At 43.7% G+C, this 18,934-nt stretch overlaps 2 protein-coding genes across 2 annotated transcripts in view; both read right to left on the bottom strand.

The window, feature by feature from the left end:
• The window catches only part of TEX11 (testis expressed 11), a 203,865-nt gene extending 203,127 nt beyond the window's left edge, over positions 1 to 738 (bottom strand). The window contains exon 1 of the mRNA XM_070365322.1: positions 624 to 738. The gene's annotated coding sequence lies outside the window, so the exon portion shown is untranslated. The remainder of the gene's footprint in view (positions 1 to 623) is intronic.
• A 9,454-nt stretch (positions 739 to 10,192) lies between these two features.
• On the bottom strand, positions 10,193 to 15,609 carry SLC7A3 (solute carrier family 7 member 3). Its single transcript, XM_005900835.2, is given in 14 exon segments — positions 10,193 to 10,535; positions 10,668 to 10,776; positions 11,107 to 11,273; positions 11,413 to 11,579; positions 11,819 to 11,921; positions 12,013 to 12,152; positions 12,580 to 12,802; positions 12,928 to 12,992; positions 12,994 to 13,038; positions 13,234 to 13,411; positions 13,594 to 13,650; positions 13,653 to 13,751; positions 14,086 to 14,489; positions 15,499 to 15,609. Coding segments are annotated over 13 exon segments (1,854 nt in total). The 5' UTR covers positions 14,456 to 14,489; positions 15,499 to 15,609; the 3' UTR covers positions 10,193 to 10,404.
• Positions 15,610 to 18,934: the final 3,325 nt, after the last annotated feature.

The raw sequence follows: 18,934 nt of genomic DNA, 5'->3' as shown, positions 1-18,934 counted from the left end.
AAGCTCCCCGCCCCCAACGGTCACTAACCATGAAGCTCCCCGCCCCCAACGGTCACTAACCATGAAGCTCCCCGCCCCCAACGGTCACTAACCATGAAGCTCCCCGGCCCCAACGGTCACTAACCATGAAGCTCCCCGCCCCCAACGGTCACTAACCATGAAGCTCCCCGCCCCCAACGGTCACTAACCATGAAGCTCCGCGCCCCCAACGGTCACTAACCATGAAGCTCCGCGCCCCCAACGGTCACTAACCATGAAGCTTCAACCGAATTTTAAGTCCGTCACATCCAAACTACAATAAATATCTCCCACTTTTGGTGGCCCCACACCACTGTCCATACTTCATCCATGTCCCCAAACCCTGCCTTTTGCCCACCTTCCTTCACCCAAGAGTCAGTTCCATAGTTCAAATCACTGCCTCAGAACCATTTTAAAAAGTATTTGCCTATGGCCGATTCATGTTAATGTCTGGCAGAGGCCATCACAATACTGTAAAGTAATTATCCTCTGATTAAAATAAATAAATATATATATATTTTTTTAAGTGGTAACCTAATGGCAGCATCTCCTCGCTAATTAGAAACCACCCAACTAACCTGTACCTGACCAAAAAAATCACTCACAGCAGCCGGCAGAGCCGACGCCACCGCGCTCCTCCGCAAACCCAGTCCACAGAGCGAGTCGTCGAAGAAGAGGAGAACGCCAGACGCCGGACGCTAGGAAAGCTCCTCCCCCAAAGTGACGTAAATCAAAGGACGTAAATCGCAGAGCGGTCGCAGAGCGGATGTAGAGCCTGAGCTTCCGGGCACAGTCTGTACATGAAGTTCTGGGGACGCAGTTCAGAGGGCTGGGTGAGAATCACTGACAGTGAGGGAGTATAGTGTAATACTAAAACATACTGCAGTTACTACGGGAAGAGTGCAGATGGTAAGGGTTACAGAAAAGAGGAGAGCAGGTCTTCGAAAGAAAAAAAAAGAGAGCAAAGAAGGAAAGAAAAGTAAAATAAACAATGTTGCGCACTGATATTCAAGATATGTTTCTGCTGCCCTGCCCTTGTCAAGTCTTAAGAAAAATACCCAATGACTCCCCTGCAGGTTCACAGCAAGGGCAAGGGACCTACCCATCTCCAAACAAATGATTTCATTGATGGTGTGTAATATATATATATATGAATATGTTAGATTCCAGCTAAATATATGGGTGATGCTTGCAAGGAAGGAGTTGGCCTCTGCCGAAATCTCCACTCAGAGACAGCAGTGTTAAGACATCGCATATCAAAACATTAACAAGCCTCCCACCTCTTGCCTCACATACCCCTCTTTTAAGCCCTGTGCACCTCAGTCAAGCCAGATGCGGAGCTGGCTAACAAGATGAAGAGAAGAGATTATGGCCTCAAATCTGGGAACACTAACATAGCTTCCTCGCAACCCTGAGAGTCTCAGATTCAGTCATTATTTACTATGGAAAAGATGAGATTTCTAAAAATAATTTCTTTGCCCTCTTCAAAATTTTGTGCATCTAAATCACATAGTATCATGAAGAAAAGGGGGTAAAACAGGAAGTACTGCTGTTAAATACTTTTCTTTTGGATCCTCCTCTATTAAACCCTGGTATATAATTCACAATCCTTTTCACTTTCACTTTTTACTTTCATGCCTTGGAGAAGGAAATGGCAACCTACTCCAGTGTTCTTGCCTGGAGAATCTCAGGGACGGGGGAGCCTGGTGGGCTGCTGTCTATGGGGTCGCAGAGTCGGACACGACTGAAGTGACTTAGCAGCAGCAGCAGCAGCAGATTGCTAAATTAGGGGAAGAAATATGGTAGAAAAGGGCAATGTGGGTGTGTGTGTGTGTGTGTGTGTTGAGTTGCTTAGTTGCATCCAACTCTTTGTGACCCCATAGACGGTAGCCTATCAAGCTCTTCTGTCCATGGGATTTTCCAAACAAGAATACTAGAATGGTATTTCCTCCTCCAGGGGATTTTCCTGACCGAGGGATCGAACCTGCATCTCTTGCATTGGCAGGTGTATTCTTCACCACCTGGAAAGCCCAAAGGCAGTAGAGTATCCCATAATTGACTGAATCTTTATGCACTACATACTGTGTGACCTGGAGCTAGCTACTTAGAATCTCAGTACATCAATTTCCCCATCTGTAAGATGGGAATAAAAGTCATTCTAGGCTTCTGGTTCAATGGAATAGTGTACGTATTAACATCTAAAACAGTGGCTGGCATATGGTAGGTACTTATCAAATGTAAATTCCCATTGTAATTCCCTATTTCCTGGTTGGCAGTTAAGAGCTCCTAACTTCCATCATCCCGCCCAAGCTCCTGGCTGTAGCATAACTCCTTTGTTCATGGATGAACTAATGAACAAACAGGACGATAATTAGACCTCAGTTCTCAAGCCTATAGTGGTCCTTTGAGAGCTCTTAGTTTCTAATCATGTCTGTAGTAGAATAGCTATTATCCAAGATTATATAAGGCATCCAGGAATCAAGTGACTCAATTGATCAATACTGACTGCAAATATGACTCCAAAGTCAGGTCTACTTATTGAGCTGACACCACTGCATTGAAAGGGCCAGTGAAAAAAGGAAAATATGCAGAAAGGTGAAAAACCCTTATGTTGTTTTGGTATCTCCAATTTTTTTTTTTTTTTTTGGTCTCGATAGCCTCTTTAGATGTTACAAGTAAGTAAGATTAAGAGACAGAAAAAAAAGTAAAAGAGAGAGAGTAGAGGAAAGGAAATAAAAGAAGCTGGTGCATGTTGAGAAGGACATGCAACAGTGAGCAGTGAAATACCATTAAGTAGCACTCAACCGGCTGTAAATTATCTTCCCTTTCCCCTAGCATAAACTATAAATTTTCCACTCCAACCCTTTAACAAATTAGTGCAGAAATGGTGAGATAAGTACATAAGGCAGGTGAACAGCTTGGACTCTAATGAGAGCTTATTAAGACTCTCATTAATAGAGTGGATTAAAAGAGAATAAGCAACTGAGAATACAAATTAGTTAATAAGCATTACATCTTGTCAAAAGAAGAAGACCTCTAGAATAAATATAAGTATAGGCTGGAAAATTCCAAAAACAAATTAATAATGAAGCAAGGAATGGGCTTATTCTATTAGATATTAAAAGTACCATAAATAAAATTGTGTGGTAATAGTGCATACAGAGAAATGGAACAAAATAGAGTCCAGAAACAGGTCCAGGTATATATAGAAAGGATTCAAATCAGTGGAGAAAAGAGCTAGTCAGGAAAAAGTACTGAAGTGCGATAGCCATTTTAAAAATATAATAAAACCAAATCCCTGACTTACTTCATATACCAAAATGAATTCTGAATTAATCAAGTACTAAATTGAATCATAAAACTTCTAAAGGAAGTTTGAGTGAATATTTTATAAACACAACAAGATTTAAACATGATCTAAAACCAGAATCAAAATGGAAAAATAATAAGTTTTACCACATAAAAATTAAAATCTTCCTAATGGTACTGTAAGCAAGGTTGAAAGACAAACCACAGATTAGAAAAAGGTACTTTCAACATATGTAATAGATAAACAGTTAACATATCTAACATAAGAGCTCTTAAAGTTAAAAAAACAAATCTTCTAGCACATAAATCAGCAAAGAATGTGATCAGACAATTTGCACAGGAAGAAATATAAATAACCAATAAACACATGAAGAGATATTCAGCCTCACCAGTAATCAAAGCAATGCAAATAAAGCAAGTGAGTTTTTTTTCATTTATCAGATTGGCAAAGGTTAAAAAGATTAACAAAACTTCAAATTGATAAGATGTACAAAAGACCCACTCTTGTGTACTCTTCGTAGGAGTACAAATGGGTATCAAAATCTTAAAAGTGGGGGTTTCCCTGGTGGTCCAGTGGCTGAGACTCTCATGTTCCCAATTCCAGGGGTCTCAGGTCCAATCTCTAATTGGAGAACTAAGACCCCATATGCCACAACTAAAACCCAGCACAGCCAAATAAATAAATGAATATATCTTTAAATCTTAGAATGTATATACCCTGTTCCACAACAATTCCTCTTCTAGGAATTTTCCTAAAGAAGAAATTGGAAAATTCTGCAAAGATAGATTAACAGAAATGTTCACTGACACATTGTAAATCTCTTAATTGTTCACCTAGTTGAATCTAGACTATTTATACAGCCTAGTGTACATTAATACCATATAGTGGAATACTTATACAGCCTTTAAAGACACTGCTGAGAAAACAACCTAAATGTGTAAGACGGGAAATGCCTGTATCCTACCACTGAATTTTAAAAAGAAAGAAGTTACTAACTGCTCAAAAAGGTGTAATTTTATAGATTTGAATAACTACAAAAACTTATACAGGGAGTTCCCTGGTGGTCCAGTAGTTAGGACTCAGCACTTTCATTGCAGTGGCCCCAGGTTCTATCGCTAGTCGGAGAACTAAGATCCCACAAGCCATGTGGTGTGGCCAAAAAAAAAAAAAAGACTATACATACAATAGATATGCAACAAAGATTTACTGTATAGCACAGGGAATTATACCCAATGTCTTGCAATAACCTATAAATGGAAAAGAATCTGTAACAAAGCTGAATCACTATGCTGGACACCTGAAACTAACACAATTGTAAATCAAGTATATGTGTTTGTAGCTGATAAATCGTGTCCAACTTTTTGTGACCCCGTGGACTGTAGCCCGCCAGGCTCCTCTGTCCATGGGATTCTCCAGGCAAGAATACTAGAATGGGTTGCTGTGCCCTCCTCCAGGGAATCTTCCCAACCCAGGGATCGAACCCAGGTCTTGGGCATCTCCTACATTGGCAGGTGGGTTCTTTACCAGCTGAGCCACAAGCGAAGCCTTCAATAAAAATAAATAAATATAAAAAATAATAAATAAACTGTTGGGATGGTTTCTGTCTGAGTATGAATGGGAAGCGACATACATGGCTACAGGGACCAACCAATCCCACTAATACGTAAATTGAAAAAAGAAAACAGCTCACAGAAAGATAAACACTCATGTATGCATATTTTAACAAAAATGTGTGGAAGAATATTTACCAAAATGTTAATGTTTATCTTTGAGTGTTGGGATTTGGGATTCTTTATATCTTTCAGTTGTTCAGTGTCCTACAATGAACACATTTTTATCATCAGGGGACAAAAAGAAAAGCTATTTCCATTTTTAAAAACCCACAGGAAGATGAGGAAGTTTTTATCTGATGGGCATGTGTTTTTGCAATAAAGTATGAGACAAAGTCAACAGCAGAGAGTAGGAGGGAGAGATCTGAAGAACGTGACTAAGGTAAGAAATAGTTGTTTCAGAGAGCAGGGCAATCATAGAGAAAAAGAGGATTTCCAGCACATTTGAGGGCCTGGTCAAGCTTGATCGTTAACCCACCCACCTGTGTGATTGCCACCAACAATCTTGAACTACAGAGGTGAAAGTATGAAAAAGATGTTTGGATTCCTCTGGGTGGGGCAGAGAGTACTCTGGAGTATTGCCTAGTGAGATAAAGATATTCACAAGAATGATAATGGTAATAAATTCAGAAATGTAAGTGGAAAAGAGAACAAGCAAAGATTGGAGGAAACTGATAAAAAGAGAGAAAGTATATCTGGAGAGTTGCGGAGTAGCAAATTGGAGGATTCATGAAGTCAGAATTGTGGCAGTGGGATTACTTGGGCAAATGAGCTATAACTTGAGAAGATGTACACAGAAAATTTGATGTAAGTATCTGAGGTGTATGTAATTCACTGAAACAAATCACAGACCCACTCTCACCTTCGCTTATTATAATACTAATCCACACACTTCCTGTCCTTTAGTTGCAGGCCCTGGAATTAACTGAGTTCAAGAGTGACTGGAATCTGCCTCTCCTTCTTTCTTTATCCACTTCAGTACTTCAAAATCCTAGGCTCTGGGGAAACAGAATTATAAACTTTCCCATCTTCTTGCCTTTAGCACAACGTTCCCTCCTCCTGAAATGCTCTCCCATCATATCTGGGAGATACATATTTTACCCATCCTTTAAATCAGTTTAAAAGCTTCAACCTCCAGGAAGATTTCACAGAACTCCCTCATGTGACTGGTACTTCATGCATACCTCTCTTATGATACTTATTATTTCCCACTTTGTGTCTATAATTATTTGGGGCAATTTTATCTCTGACTCTTTGAAGAGATTGATTACACCATGCTTAAAGAAATTTTCTACTCCAGCTTCAAGCATAGCATCCTACAGAGATTATTCACTTTGTTAACTGTTTCCAAAATATGGTGTAGGCCATTATTTTAGGTGATGCACAGCCAAGCATTTTTTAATAGTTGGATATTTTAATTTATATTAGAAAAATTCTATTTTCCACTTATAATAATGGCAAAATGTTTTCTTTTTTGATTAATTAATTTATTTTTTGGCCATCCTGGGTCTTGTTGCTGCACACAGGCTTTCTCTAGTTTCAGCAAGTGGGGGCTACTCTCTAGCTCCAGTGGGTGGGCTTCTAACTGTGGTAGCTTCTCTTGTTGCAGCGCACAGGCTCAGTAGTTGTGGTGCACAGGCTTAGTTGCCCCATAGCATGTGGGATCTTCCCGGATCAGGGATTGAACCCATGTTCCCTGCATTGGCAGATGGATTCTTAACCACTGGATCACCAGGGAAGTCCCCAAATAGTTTTTTTAAAGAAGTATATTTAATCTAAAAATGGTGTTTTTTATAAATAGTATAGTACTTACACAGAGAAAAATTCATGAAGGTTATACTTATCTGTCTGAGATCTGGAAACACTGCACTGAAAGAAAAAAGACGTAGAGAACCGAATCAAAGAACTACTCCTTCCTTCACAAATGATTTGTTTAAACAGTAGTGCCAGGATGTATTGTGCTCTCTCCATTGACAATCTCTTTTAAGCATATAAATACAAGAATTGCCCATCTTAAAAAAAAAAAAAGGAAATCTCTCCTTCAACTCCCTCCAGCTGTGCCTTGAAATGCTCACCTATAGCACACATCCTCGTCACCTTCCATTCACAATCCACTGCAATCCCCCCTCCCCAACATCTGACAGACCCTGCTCTTAAAATGATCAATTACCTACTAACTGACAAAACCAATGAAACATTTCTGTTGTCATCTTATTTAACTTGACTCTCTAGGCAGTATTTGGCATTGTTGACTGCCCTTGAGCTTCTTCCTCCCTAGACTGCCACATCACTCTCCTGTCTCCTCAATCATTCCTTCTCCATCTCCTCCTGCACCGCGTCCTCCTCCTCCTCCATCCCTTCAATGTTAGTACCTCCAATTTTTTACTATGATTATAAAAGGAATTTTAAAAGTAATGTTTGTAGCTAGTAAAAAACTGAAAAAGTACATAAGAGAAATCAGAGGTTTCTGGCTAATTTTTCCACACACACAAAAAAAATATGTATAGATGCATTCTCTTTTGTTCTTTCATATAAATATTTTGCACCTTGGGGGTCTTTGTTCCATTTTGTTCTGTCTCTGCTTAAAACTTGTCTTGGATCTCTGTCCATCTATATCATCTCTTGGCACATATAATTCTATCTCATCTTTTTTTAAGTAAATACCATGCTGTTTCATTTTATTTAGATTTATAAGCTTCATATTCAGAAAAGCAAGATATTCTACCATGCTATCTCATCATTCTAATGGCTGTATTAAGTATTCCATGGAATTAATGTAACTTAACTAGTTCCTGGCTGGTGCACATTAGGTGGTTTCCAACTTTGACACTATGATGAAAACTGTCACTGTTAATATCCTTATATATGTAAAATTTTAATTCCTATCAATGAAATTATCAGATTAAAAAGGAAGTGTTTTTAATTCTGGTATCATCAAATTACCCTCCACAAGTCACAAGAATGTATATCCCTATCATGCATAAGATTGCCTTTTTACCCTCACTTTTGCCAGTGCCTTGTCATTGAAATTTGTTTTGCCAGTCTGTAAGAACTGAATTTTTATGATTGTTTTCATTTGCATTTCTTTGATAAGTGAGGTTGAGTATCTTTTTTATATTTGTTTGCATTTTATATTCTTTTTCTGAAAACTATATCCTTTGTATCAGGTTATTCATCTCTTATTGACTTTTTATGAGTTCTTTGTATATAAAGGAAATTATATAATTTGTGCTTCAGTTTTTTTGTTTATTTCACCCCAAAGCAATCTTTAGCCCCACACAGCTTCCATTACATACTCATCTGCTCTCTGAGTTCAGTTCAGTTCAGTTCAGTCACTCAGTCGGTTGATGACTTCTAAATCTGTAACTCTAGCTTAAGACCTCTAGCCTAGCTCCAAGTTCCAATTGGTGATTATGTATCTTCACCTATATGAAGCTAAACTCCTGTACATGTTTATAAACTCAGCATATATGGAACTGGATTTGAAAAGTGAAAGTTAGTCACTTAGTCATATCTAACTCTTTGTGACCCCATGGACTGTACCCCACCAGGCTCCTCTGTCCATGGAATTCTCCAGGCAAGAATACTGGAGTGGGTTGTCATTTCCTTCTCCAGGAACTGAATTTATCTTTCCCCAAATATGCTCTTCTTCTTATGCTCTCCATCTTGGCTAATAATTTGATCATTCACCCAGAAATCTAAATCAGCCACTTTTTTCTTACCTTATACATCCACATGAACAAAATTCTTGAAATATTTTGCCCAAATGACTATGATGCTCTTCTAGTCACTGCTAGCAATGTCACACAGTGGTTAAAGAGTATACACTGCAGAGTCAGAACTGAGTTTGTATCCTGGCCCTGATCATTCCAAGTTATGTGACCTATAGCATATTCCTTACCCCAAACCTGTTCCCTTATCTGTAAAAAATAATTATCATAACATGTACTTCACTGGGTTATTGCAAGAACTAAGAGATTTATTCACACTATCTGGCCTATAATAAATACTTAAAAAATGGCAGCTATTATCACACTGCTTTAACTTCCCCCACCCTCTTCCAAGCTATCCTCCTTGCTGCTGCCAGACTAATAAATCCAACCACCTCTTTTGCTTGGAATCATTCAGTGACAACACCCCCTCCTCTCCATACACACACACAATTTTAAGATAACATCTGAATTCCTAGGTAGGGTACACAAGGCCATCCACATGTTCTGTTATCTTTTACCACAACCCCATACTGCTGCCCTTCAGCCACATTAAACTATATGTCATACTCCCAATACAGTACGCCTTTTCATACTCCCACAGCCTTGTGCACACTGTTCACTGGCAGACAAGCCCTCCCCTCAGTCCACTTCATGAACACCTACTCAGGGGAATTCCCTGGCAGTCCAGTGGTTAGGACTCTGAGCTTTCCCTGCAGAGGCCTCGGGTTAATCCCCCATGAGGCACACTCAAGTCAAATGCATCCTTTTCCATGCTTCTGCAGCACTCAGCACTTACCTCTACCCTGGGACAAATCACCCTGTTTCCTGCTGACCTGCTTGTCTCCACCACTAAATGATGAGTTCCTTGAGAGCAAGGACTATGTCTTATTCATGTTTGTATCCTCAGCACCCAGCACAGGGCCTAGCATTTTATAGGAGCTCCTCATATGGTTGTTGAGTAAATGGATGAATGAATAGTTCTTGGTCTGAGCAGCTCTAACCTGTTTCCTTACAACAAGTATCTATAACATATACATAGTCCTTTACCCACTCTCTCCTGCTGTCCCCTCTTCTTCCCAGAAGTACCAAACACCCCAGCCAAAATTTCTGTTGTCCAGGCAGTCACAGGAGTCTGGGACTGGTCCAACTAGAAGGAGTGGAACAGAAGACAATGGTCTCAGTGTTGGCCTTGACCAATGCCAATGTTGCGATGAGAGTCCACCCCCAAATCCCAGAGATGAGTGTTGTTGCCTACTTATTTACAAACTAACCTTTAGTGTAGCAAGGGGAAAGTATATCTCAAGTTTGTTCCCTGAAGTGTGATTAGACTTGATGCTACTTACACCATCCTACTCAAACCCCAAGCCAATAAGAAGCACACACAGGCATAGCAGATACTTTTGTGCTGACAGAGCAAACAAAAGACTTATCTGAAGTTCTCCACACTGAAAGTCAGGCTCCACATCACCTCTAGCAAACAAAGAACAAAACATAGATTCTTTTTCTAGTTTCTTTTAATAATAATTTTTTAAAAGCTGGTTAAGCAACTACAGATACAATTAAAAAGTAAACGAATGAAAAAAAAAAAAAAAAGAGATGAGAAACAGCAAAGACACATCCTTGACTCCACAATAAATACAGAGCTCTGTCTGTGTTCCCCCACCAACATCCCATGGGAAGCCTAGCTCAGTGTGGTCAGGAGTACACTCCATTATTGTGCAGGGAGACCAGACAGCATTCAGGTGTGATGATGTCAAATCGAATGCACACAGGCACTGCTGAGGTCCAAATCTACAGTTCTGGCCCTAGACTTGAGTGAGGGTTGGCCACTCTTAACCTCTTCCAGGCTGTGCCGCATCCCATAGCCGAAGTAGATAGCAAATCCTAGTGGGAAAAGGTAGCTGTGAGGTAGAGACATAGTGATCTGCAAAGGCTTAATATGACTCCTACTTGAGACCAAGAAAGAAAGGAGGTGGGATAGGACCCAAGAGGCCTACTCTTCCCAAGAATACCTACCAATCAGCATCCAGACCCCAAATCGGGCCCAGGTGCCAGCTGTCATCTGCATCATAAGGTAAATATTCACAAAGATGCTCATTAGTGGAAGAAAGGGCAAAGCAGGTACCTGGGAACAAAGCAAAATCTTTGTACAGACCACGAGGTAAGATAGACGAGATTCCTAACCTTTTTTAACCAGGAAAGGGAGAGTCTGACTCCTACTCATGCTATGTGTTTCAGTGCCTGCTCATGTAGTGTACCTCATATGGGACTCAAGAATATGCAGAGTCTGGGGGAATGGAACAGGAAAGAAATAAGCATCAGATAAGATGTTTCGGCCTAGGTATCTCCTATATCTTTCCCTTCTTGTCCAGTGAAAGAATATGTGAGACTGTGAGGTTTCTAGAACCTATTCTTCCAACATGGGTTAGTTGCGGGGAAAGAAGAGGTCATTTACCTTAAAGTGAAGTTCAGCAGAGCTCTGTGGCTGTCTCCAGATGACTCCAGTGATCCCAGCAATGAGCATCAGGAGCAGCACAACCACTGCAATCCACACTGGGTCTCCAGAAAGCAGTGGAATGGACCACTGGGCCAGTACTAGGCAAAGGACACTCAGCAGCAGAGCTTCAAGAGTCAAGTTGAAAAGCATCAAAACCAGTTCTTGAGAGCAATATGTTAAAACATTAGGCACCCCATTCCAAGGAGAGCCACCCTCTCTCCAGTTCACGTCATGCTGACTCAAGAGAAAAATTCCAATGCTCACCAAGCAGTGAGGAACAAACATAGACAACTTGGCCAGAGACTGGAGTGGGGATGGAGTTGAATGGACAAAATAGTCCCTGTAGGGTCAGTTTCTCTGCTTCAGGGATCTTCTCCTCCTGCAACTCCACTTCATCTTCCTCATTCCTCATCTCCCGGTCAGGCTGATACCTGAGGCAAGAGGAAGATGGGAGTATTAAAAACAACCCTTGACCATCTTCTCCCAGGCAGGTTAACCTTCCTCATCACCACTAAGGGTAGTCGCATTTTTTGGCAGGGAGGGATAGCCATACTCCTCGAGGAGAGTCAGAATGATGAAGGCAGAGAGGGGGGAAGAGAAGCAGATCCCTATCACTCCTCATCTAAGAATTAAAACCCAAACGACAGTATGCAGAGGAAAGGAGCCTCACCTGAGGATAAGAACACAAATAGCCACCAGGGAATAAGCAAGCAGGGTCCCAATTGACATGAGGTCCACCAGATCAGTGAGTTCAAAGAGGAATGCCATGAATGCTGAAATTGATGGGCAGAAAACATGAGCTAAGGCAAGAGCAAAGTGAAGGGAGTTGGTGAAATAACAAAGGGAATGGCAAAGAGTTTTCACCTGCAATAATGCCAGAGACCACAGTGGCCACGATGGGAGTGTGTGTGCTGGTGTGGATCCGGGCAAGGCCACGAAACAGGAGGCCATCCTCCGCCATCGCATAGATCACTCGAGGCATGGGGAACATAGAGCCCAAGAGGCTGGAGAGAAGAATGCCCAGAGCAGTGTTGACCGGGTATCTCTTTCCTCCAAAATGTGAGCTTAAGGAGCCTCCGCTTTCTGCTCACAGGCCTTTTAAGGGCTTCTAAAGGGCCTTTTAGGGCTTCCCAGGTGGTGCTAGTGGTAAAGAACCCACCTGCCAATGTAGGAGACGCAAGTTTGATCCCTGGGTTGGGAAGATACCCTACAGGAGGGCATGGCAACCCACTCCAGCATTCTTGCCTGGGACATCTCATGGACAAAGGAGCCTGGCAGGCTACAGTCCATAGGGTCACAGACAGTTGGACACGACTGAAGCAAATTCTCATGCAGGCAGGCATGCAAGGGCCTTTTTAGGGGTAGTCTCTGGTATGGAACACTATCACCTGAGACTCTGGCAGCAGAGGAGAACAAACATTTGACACTGACCTGGTAGAGAGAGCACAGAGGGATCCAATGGCTACAACATAGCGGGCTGGGGCCCACCCAGTATAGAGAAAGGCCTCAGGCAAGGGACTCTTGGGTTGAAGCTGGTAGTAAGGCATCATGAGCGTGAGCGCCGAAGAGATCCCAAAATAGGCCAAAAAACAGACGAAGAGTGAAATCACAATGCCTGTGGGGATGGAACGCTGAGGATTCTGGGCCTCTTCCCCTGCAGGAAGGGGCACAAGGTCTGAATCAGAGAAGCAGGCTTGGTTCTCTACCCTTCCCCCAACCCACAACACCACCTGAGCACAACAAGGTGCACAAGCCCCAATGGAATGGAATGACTATTACCAGTGGTAGCAATACAGTCAAAACCAACGAATGCGTAGAAACAGGTCGCTGCTCCACGGAGAATCCTCGAAGCCAAAAGGCACAAACCCTCCAGAGCCCAGAGGGCCCAAGCTAAAGTGAAAGAAGAGACAGAAAAGGTAAGGGCATGTTCAGCCAACTGTTCTTTTTCTCTGAAGCCCAGCTACTCAGCTGGGTCTTCAAGGCCTAGGTTCCCATCCCCACCCCCAGCCCCACCCCCACCAGAAACCCTCAGTGCAGATCCCCTGCTCTCCACCATGCTCCCAGCTTTGTATCTCCTCTCCTAACCTAGAAGTGTCATTGAGTCCGGCCACGGCCAGTTTGTAGTCCTCTTCTGTGAGCTTCCAATTGTGCAGATCTCCCTTAACGAAGCCAGAGATGATGACAAAACCAAGAACTAAAAGATTCACCACCGTGAACACCTTGGTAACTAGGGCTGACTCACTAGCCCCCAGAGCCAGCAATCCTGTGGGAAAGAGGCATTCAGGACTTTAAGAAAGGCCTCAGTCCCAGCTCTGTTTCCCTGCCTCTAGATGCAGACCTTTACTCCCCAGTTTCTCTTCTTTCTCACAGCTACCACCTCCACAAGCTCCCAAGCCTAGTCCCCACTAGCCCCACCCTGGTCACTGTCCCTGTCCCTTGTCTCACCAGTGAGCAACAACACAAGGCCCATAGCAAAAAAATCTGGATATTCTGCGAGGACACGGGAACATGCAGTGAGATGCTCCCCTGCAGGGTCTGAGAGATGTGGTTCCCAATCAGGTTGTCAAAAGCTGAGCTCCAGGCCCGGGCCACACTGGCTGTACCTAATGGAGCAGAGGGAGAAATACGGGGTCAACCTTCCTCTCTCATCTCCTTTCCTCCCTCTCCCAGACCAGTGTCATAAGAACCCTGCTATTTTCACCTATTCTTACCTTTTAAGAACCAAAACCAGCCAATTAAGGAAGCCAGGACAGAGGTAGGTAGAACGAACAATTTCTCCATACCTTCAACCCACCCAGCCCCCCCAACAAATACACGCATTTATGAATATTTAATTCCTGTGAATGATGAATATCTCGCTTCACCATTCCACCCAGATTTCCTGACTCCAAGCCCCTTCACTGGCTGCGTAAGTGCCCCCCTGCCCCACCATCTCACCGATGACATAGGAGAGGATGAGGTTCCAGCCAGTGGTGAAGGCCCAGAGTTCACCCACAGTGACATAGCTGTAGAGATATGCAGAACCAGAACGGGGCACCCGAGCACCAAACTCCGCATAGCACAGCCCAGCCAACATAGAAGATAGGGCGGCCACCAAAAAGCAGATCACAATGGATGGTCCTGCTTTATCTTTGGCCACCTCACCAGCCAAGACATACACGCCTGCACCCAAAGTGCTGCCCACACCTAGGGCCACTAAATCCAGAGTGCTCAGGCATCTGGCAAGGCGAGTCTCAGCCATGCCTGGCTCCAGCGTACGTCTGCGTACCAGCTTTTGACCAAATCTGCAAAGCGCCTGCCACAGCATTCTAGCTGGAATTGAAGAGGATGCTAGGAAGGATCTGGTGAAAAACAAGACAAAAGACCTTCAATAGGGCTCATTATCCCTAAGCTCTGAGAGTGAATTACAATACCCATGCCACCAAGTAAAAGAATTGTGGGGGGAGGGGAGGAGGATGTTGAGGGGACAAAGGCAAGTCACTCTTCCTCTAACCTCAGTTTCTTCATTTGCAAGTAGGAATAACAATACCTCACAGGTTTGTGAAAGGACAATTTCAGAAAAGGCACGTGAAATTCCCCATCCTTCAGTGGTCTGGCACCTTGTAGGTGCTCAATCAATATCAGTCTCTTCTTTCTTTGGCGGGGAAACTATAGAGCTTATCCTAGACCCCAACCCAGGAGCTAGGGAAGCTCATTTGCCTCCGCCCCCTGGCCTGTGGCTCTTTAGGAATTAAACAGAACTCAACCCAGGAGGGGCCAGCAACTCTGGGGAGAACCTCCTTCTAGCACCCAATATCCACATTCCTTTCCGGGGCTCACCCCCAGGGCTTCAAATAAGCATGGTTCCTAGATCCCCCGGAGAGAGGGGAGACCAATCTCGGCCACAGATCAAAAGTGAGCACCGACTCAGTTCCATCCCTCATATCCAAGCCCACACTGTAACTGGCACTGCCGTCGCCCAGGGGAGTAAGCAAATGCTTCCCCACTTCCTCCCGCCCCGCAAGGCTGACCAGCAAGCATCAACAGTGAGGCGGGGCTTCGACATCTGAAGATAAGGAGATACCCACCCCCCGCGAGAGGGGCCCCTGAGCAGCCCGAAATTGCTAGCACCCGAGAAGAGGGGTTCCGCCTTATGCCCCCCGACTCAGCTCCCAGTTTCTTATGCTCTCATCTAGAAAAGGTCTGGGGCTGAGATGCAAATGGGAGCCTTGGCTCCCAGGACTGGGGTCTCTCCTGCAACAGGTCACGGCCGCGTTGATGCAACTGCATGCCATGGTTGCCAGAGAATCCTAGGTATGCCCAGACCCTCGCTCGTCCCCTCCGACACACGTGTCGGCCTTCAAGGCTTACCCAGGAGCTGTTGCAAGCCCAGGGCGCGGAAAATCTCGGTTAGGATTCCGCGAGGCTGAGTTCAGCCGAGTTGGGTTGGGGCTACCGAGTTCGGCTGCTCAGGCTTCAAAGCTGCTGCTTGGGGTCGTTGCGCGCCAAGCGCCCCTTATATATACCGGGAGGCGGAGCCGCTAACGTCATGGAATCCCACCCCCAATCCTCTTCGCTACACACCACACACACAAACACACACCCCCACACACACACACACACCACACACGACACACACGACACACACACACACACACACACACACACACACACACATACACACACACCTCTCTCTCTCTCTCTCTCTCCCGCTTTGCAAAAGGGATTGCGTGGGGCCTGACATTGCTTTCCACTTGCAAAAGCAAGACCGGTGGGCAGGGAGCGAGAAAGGGGGGAGGGTAGCCTTTTCCTATTCTTCTCTAGGCATCAGAGCTGGACAGTAAGAGGCCTCCTGGCCTGAGACCCCCAGGGGATTTTCTACCTTTGTGCTAGATAGTCAGGATCGGTGATTGACAGGAGTGGGGGAGGGGTGAGAGTTGGAGGGGAAAACAGCACAGAGGGGTCTCCAACTCAACTCTCTCCTTCCCAAGCTTTCCTACATGAGGTTACCTGAATTTAACTGAAATTAACCTGAAATTCTACGTGAGCTTTCACCCCTGAAATCTTTCCCAAGGACCCTACCAGATTGTGGATAGCCAGCTGACTCCAACCCCTCAGTTCTCACCCTCAACTGTGGTGTTTTCCTAATGCAGTCAGCAGGAGAATGGAAGATGATTTCAAGAGTTAATTAATCCCATCTAGATGTATAGGCCCCAGTCTCTCCATAGTGTACCTCCAGCTACCCATTAATTAATAAACTAAATATTAACTATGGCTCTTTGGGAATTAAACAGAACTCAACCCAGGAGGGGCCAGCAACTCTGGGGAGAACCTCCTTCTAGCACCCAATATCCACATATTAAACTAAATATTAACTATGAAATTATGACAATATTGAAATATTAGAGGAGGGGGCTTATTTAATTCCATTTTACTGATGAGTAAACTGAGGCTCAGAGGCATAACTTGGCTGACGTAACTCCATAATTATTTGTTGACCACTTTACTGATAAAACCTGGCATGTTGGACCTGCCTCTATAGGTGCCGTGGTGGTTTGTGGTGGTTTAGTCACTAAGTAGTGTCGGACATTTGCAACCCCTTGGACTATAGTCCCCATGGACTACAGCCTGCCAGGCTCCTCTGTCCATTGGATTCTCCACACAAGAATACTGGAGTGGGTTGCCATTTCCCATTTCCCACACAAGAAAAGGAGTGGTGTAAGAAAGCAATTTAACTTGCTTATTTAACTTATATGCAGAGTATATCATGAGAAACGCTGGGCTGGAAGAAGCACAAGCTGGAATCAAGATTGCCAGGAGAAATATCAATAACCTCAGATATGCAGATGACACTATGCTTATGGCAGAAAGTGAAGAGGAACTAAAAAGCCTCTTGTTGAAAGTGAAAGAGGAGTGAAAAAGTTGGCTTAAAGCTCAACATTCAGAAAATGAAGATCATGGCATCTGGTCCCACCACTTCATGGGAAATAGATGGGGAAACAGTGGAAACAGTGTCAGACTTTGTTTTGGGGGGCTCTAAAATCACTGGAGATGGTGATTGCAGCCATGAAATTAAAAGATGCTTACTCCTTGGAAGGAAAGTTATGACCAACCTAGATAGTATATTGAAAAGCAGAGATACTACTTTGCCAACAAAGGTCCGTCTAATCAAGGCTATGGTTTTTCCAGTGGTCATGTATGGATGTGAGAGTTGGACTGTGAAGAAAGCTGAGCGCCGAAGAATTGATGCTTTTGAACTGTGGTGTTGGAGAAGACTCTTGAGGGTCCCTTGGACTGCAAGAAGATCCAACCAGTGCATCCTAAAGGAGATCAGTCCTGGGTGTTCATTGGAAGGAATGATGCTGAAGCTGAAACTCCAATACTTTGGCCGCCTCATGCGAAGAGTTGACTCATTGGAAAAGACCCTGATGCTGGGAGGGATTGGGGGCAGGAGGAGAAGGGGACGACAGATGATGAGATGGCTAGATGGCATCACTGGCTCTATGGACATGAGTTTGGGTGAACTCCGGGAGTTGGTGATGGACAGGGAGGCCTGGCATGCTGTGATTCATGGGGTCACAAAGAGTCGGACACAACTGAGCGACTGAACTGAAGCAAGCAAAGCCAGACCAGGAGAAGCACTAGTGTGGAGATGGGCCCTTTTAGGCTAGGAGTTTCTAGAAAACAGAAGAGAACCAGAAGAATCAAAGAAGGATCACACCCTAATCCCATTCAGCCTAATCAGTTCTTAGTCAGAAAGAAGCAATCAGCTTTGTGAAGGTGTAGTTCTCTTCCATACACATCTCAGGGATTAAGGAAGGACCTAAATATCCTTGTTTCCTTTAAGTAATCCATTCTGAATAGATTACCAGTGAATCCATCTAATATATAAATCCATTTTGAAGTAACTGGTAGTTTCAGCTAGCTACAGCTATTGGCTTTAAGTACCCATTGAGGACTATGTGTATAGCAGTTAGCATACACAAAGCAAAGGAAAAAGAAAATAAAATCCTTGCCCTCATAGTCTTAAAAATCTAGTTAGGGAAAGAAAACATATACAATACAATTGAAACTGTATTATTAATACCTAGTGGTTAGGAGGGCAGTCTTTGGAATTAGACCTATGTTAAATTTCCAGCTCAGACACTTGGTCTTGAGCAAATTATCTAACATCCCTGAGCCTCAGTTTTTGGATACATGTTTCAAGGGGGCTTCCCGGGTGGCTCAGTGGTAAAGAATCCACTTGCAGAGCAGGAGTCAGGGGTTTGATCCCTGGGTCGGAAAGATCTCCTGGAAGAGGAAATGGCAACCCACTCTAGTGTGGTTGCCTAGGAAATCCCATGAACAGAGGAGCCTAGTGGGCCACAGTCCATGGGTTGGCCAAGAGTTGGACATGACTTAGCAACTAAGTAGCAACAGCATACAGGTTTCACAGGGTTGTTGAGATGCTTAGATGTGCTTATGAAGTCAATTCTTCCTGCCTGGCACATAGGAAGTATTCAACAAAAACTTAATACATATTCAGAATAATATTCGTGTGTCTGATAATTATTAGGTTGCTTAGATTAGGTGATTGATTCAATTATGAGACTGACAAATTGCTATTGTAAATAATTCAGGGAAAGAAGTCATTGGTACAGACTGGAATATATTGATATATATTAGTTCGTAAGGGGTAGAGGCATGAAGTAAATTCAGGAGCCCCTGTAGAGACCAGTCTAGCATGTGTAGATTAACAGTGGATTTAATAGACCTTCAACTGAAGGTGGTCCCCCAGGTGGCTCAGATGGTAAAGAATCCGCCTGCA

Source organism: Bos mutus, chromosome X (assembly GCF_027580195.1).
Source record: "Bos mutus isolate GX-2022 chromosome X, NWIPB_WYAK_1.1, whole genome shotgun sequence".
NCBI lineage: Eukaryota > Metazoa > Chordata > Mammalia > Artiodactyla > Bovidae > Bos > Bos mutus.
Note: the sequence above shows the minus strand (reverse complement) of the source record. Positions and strands in the feature narration are given on the sequence as shown.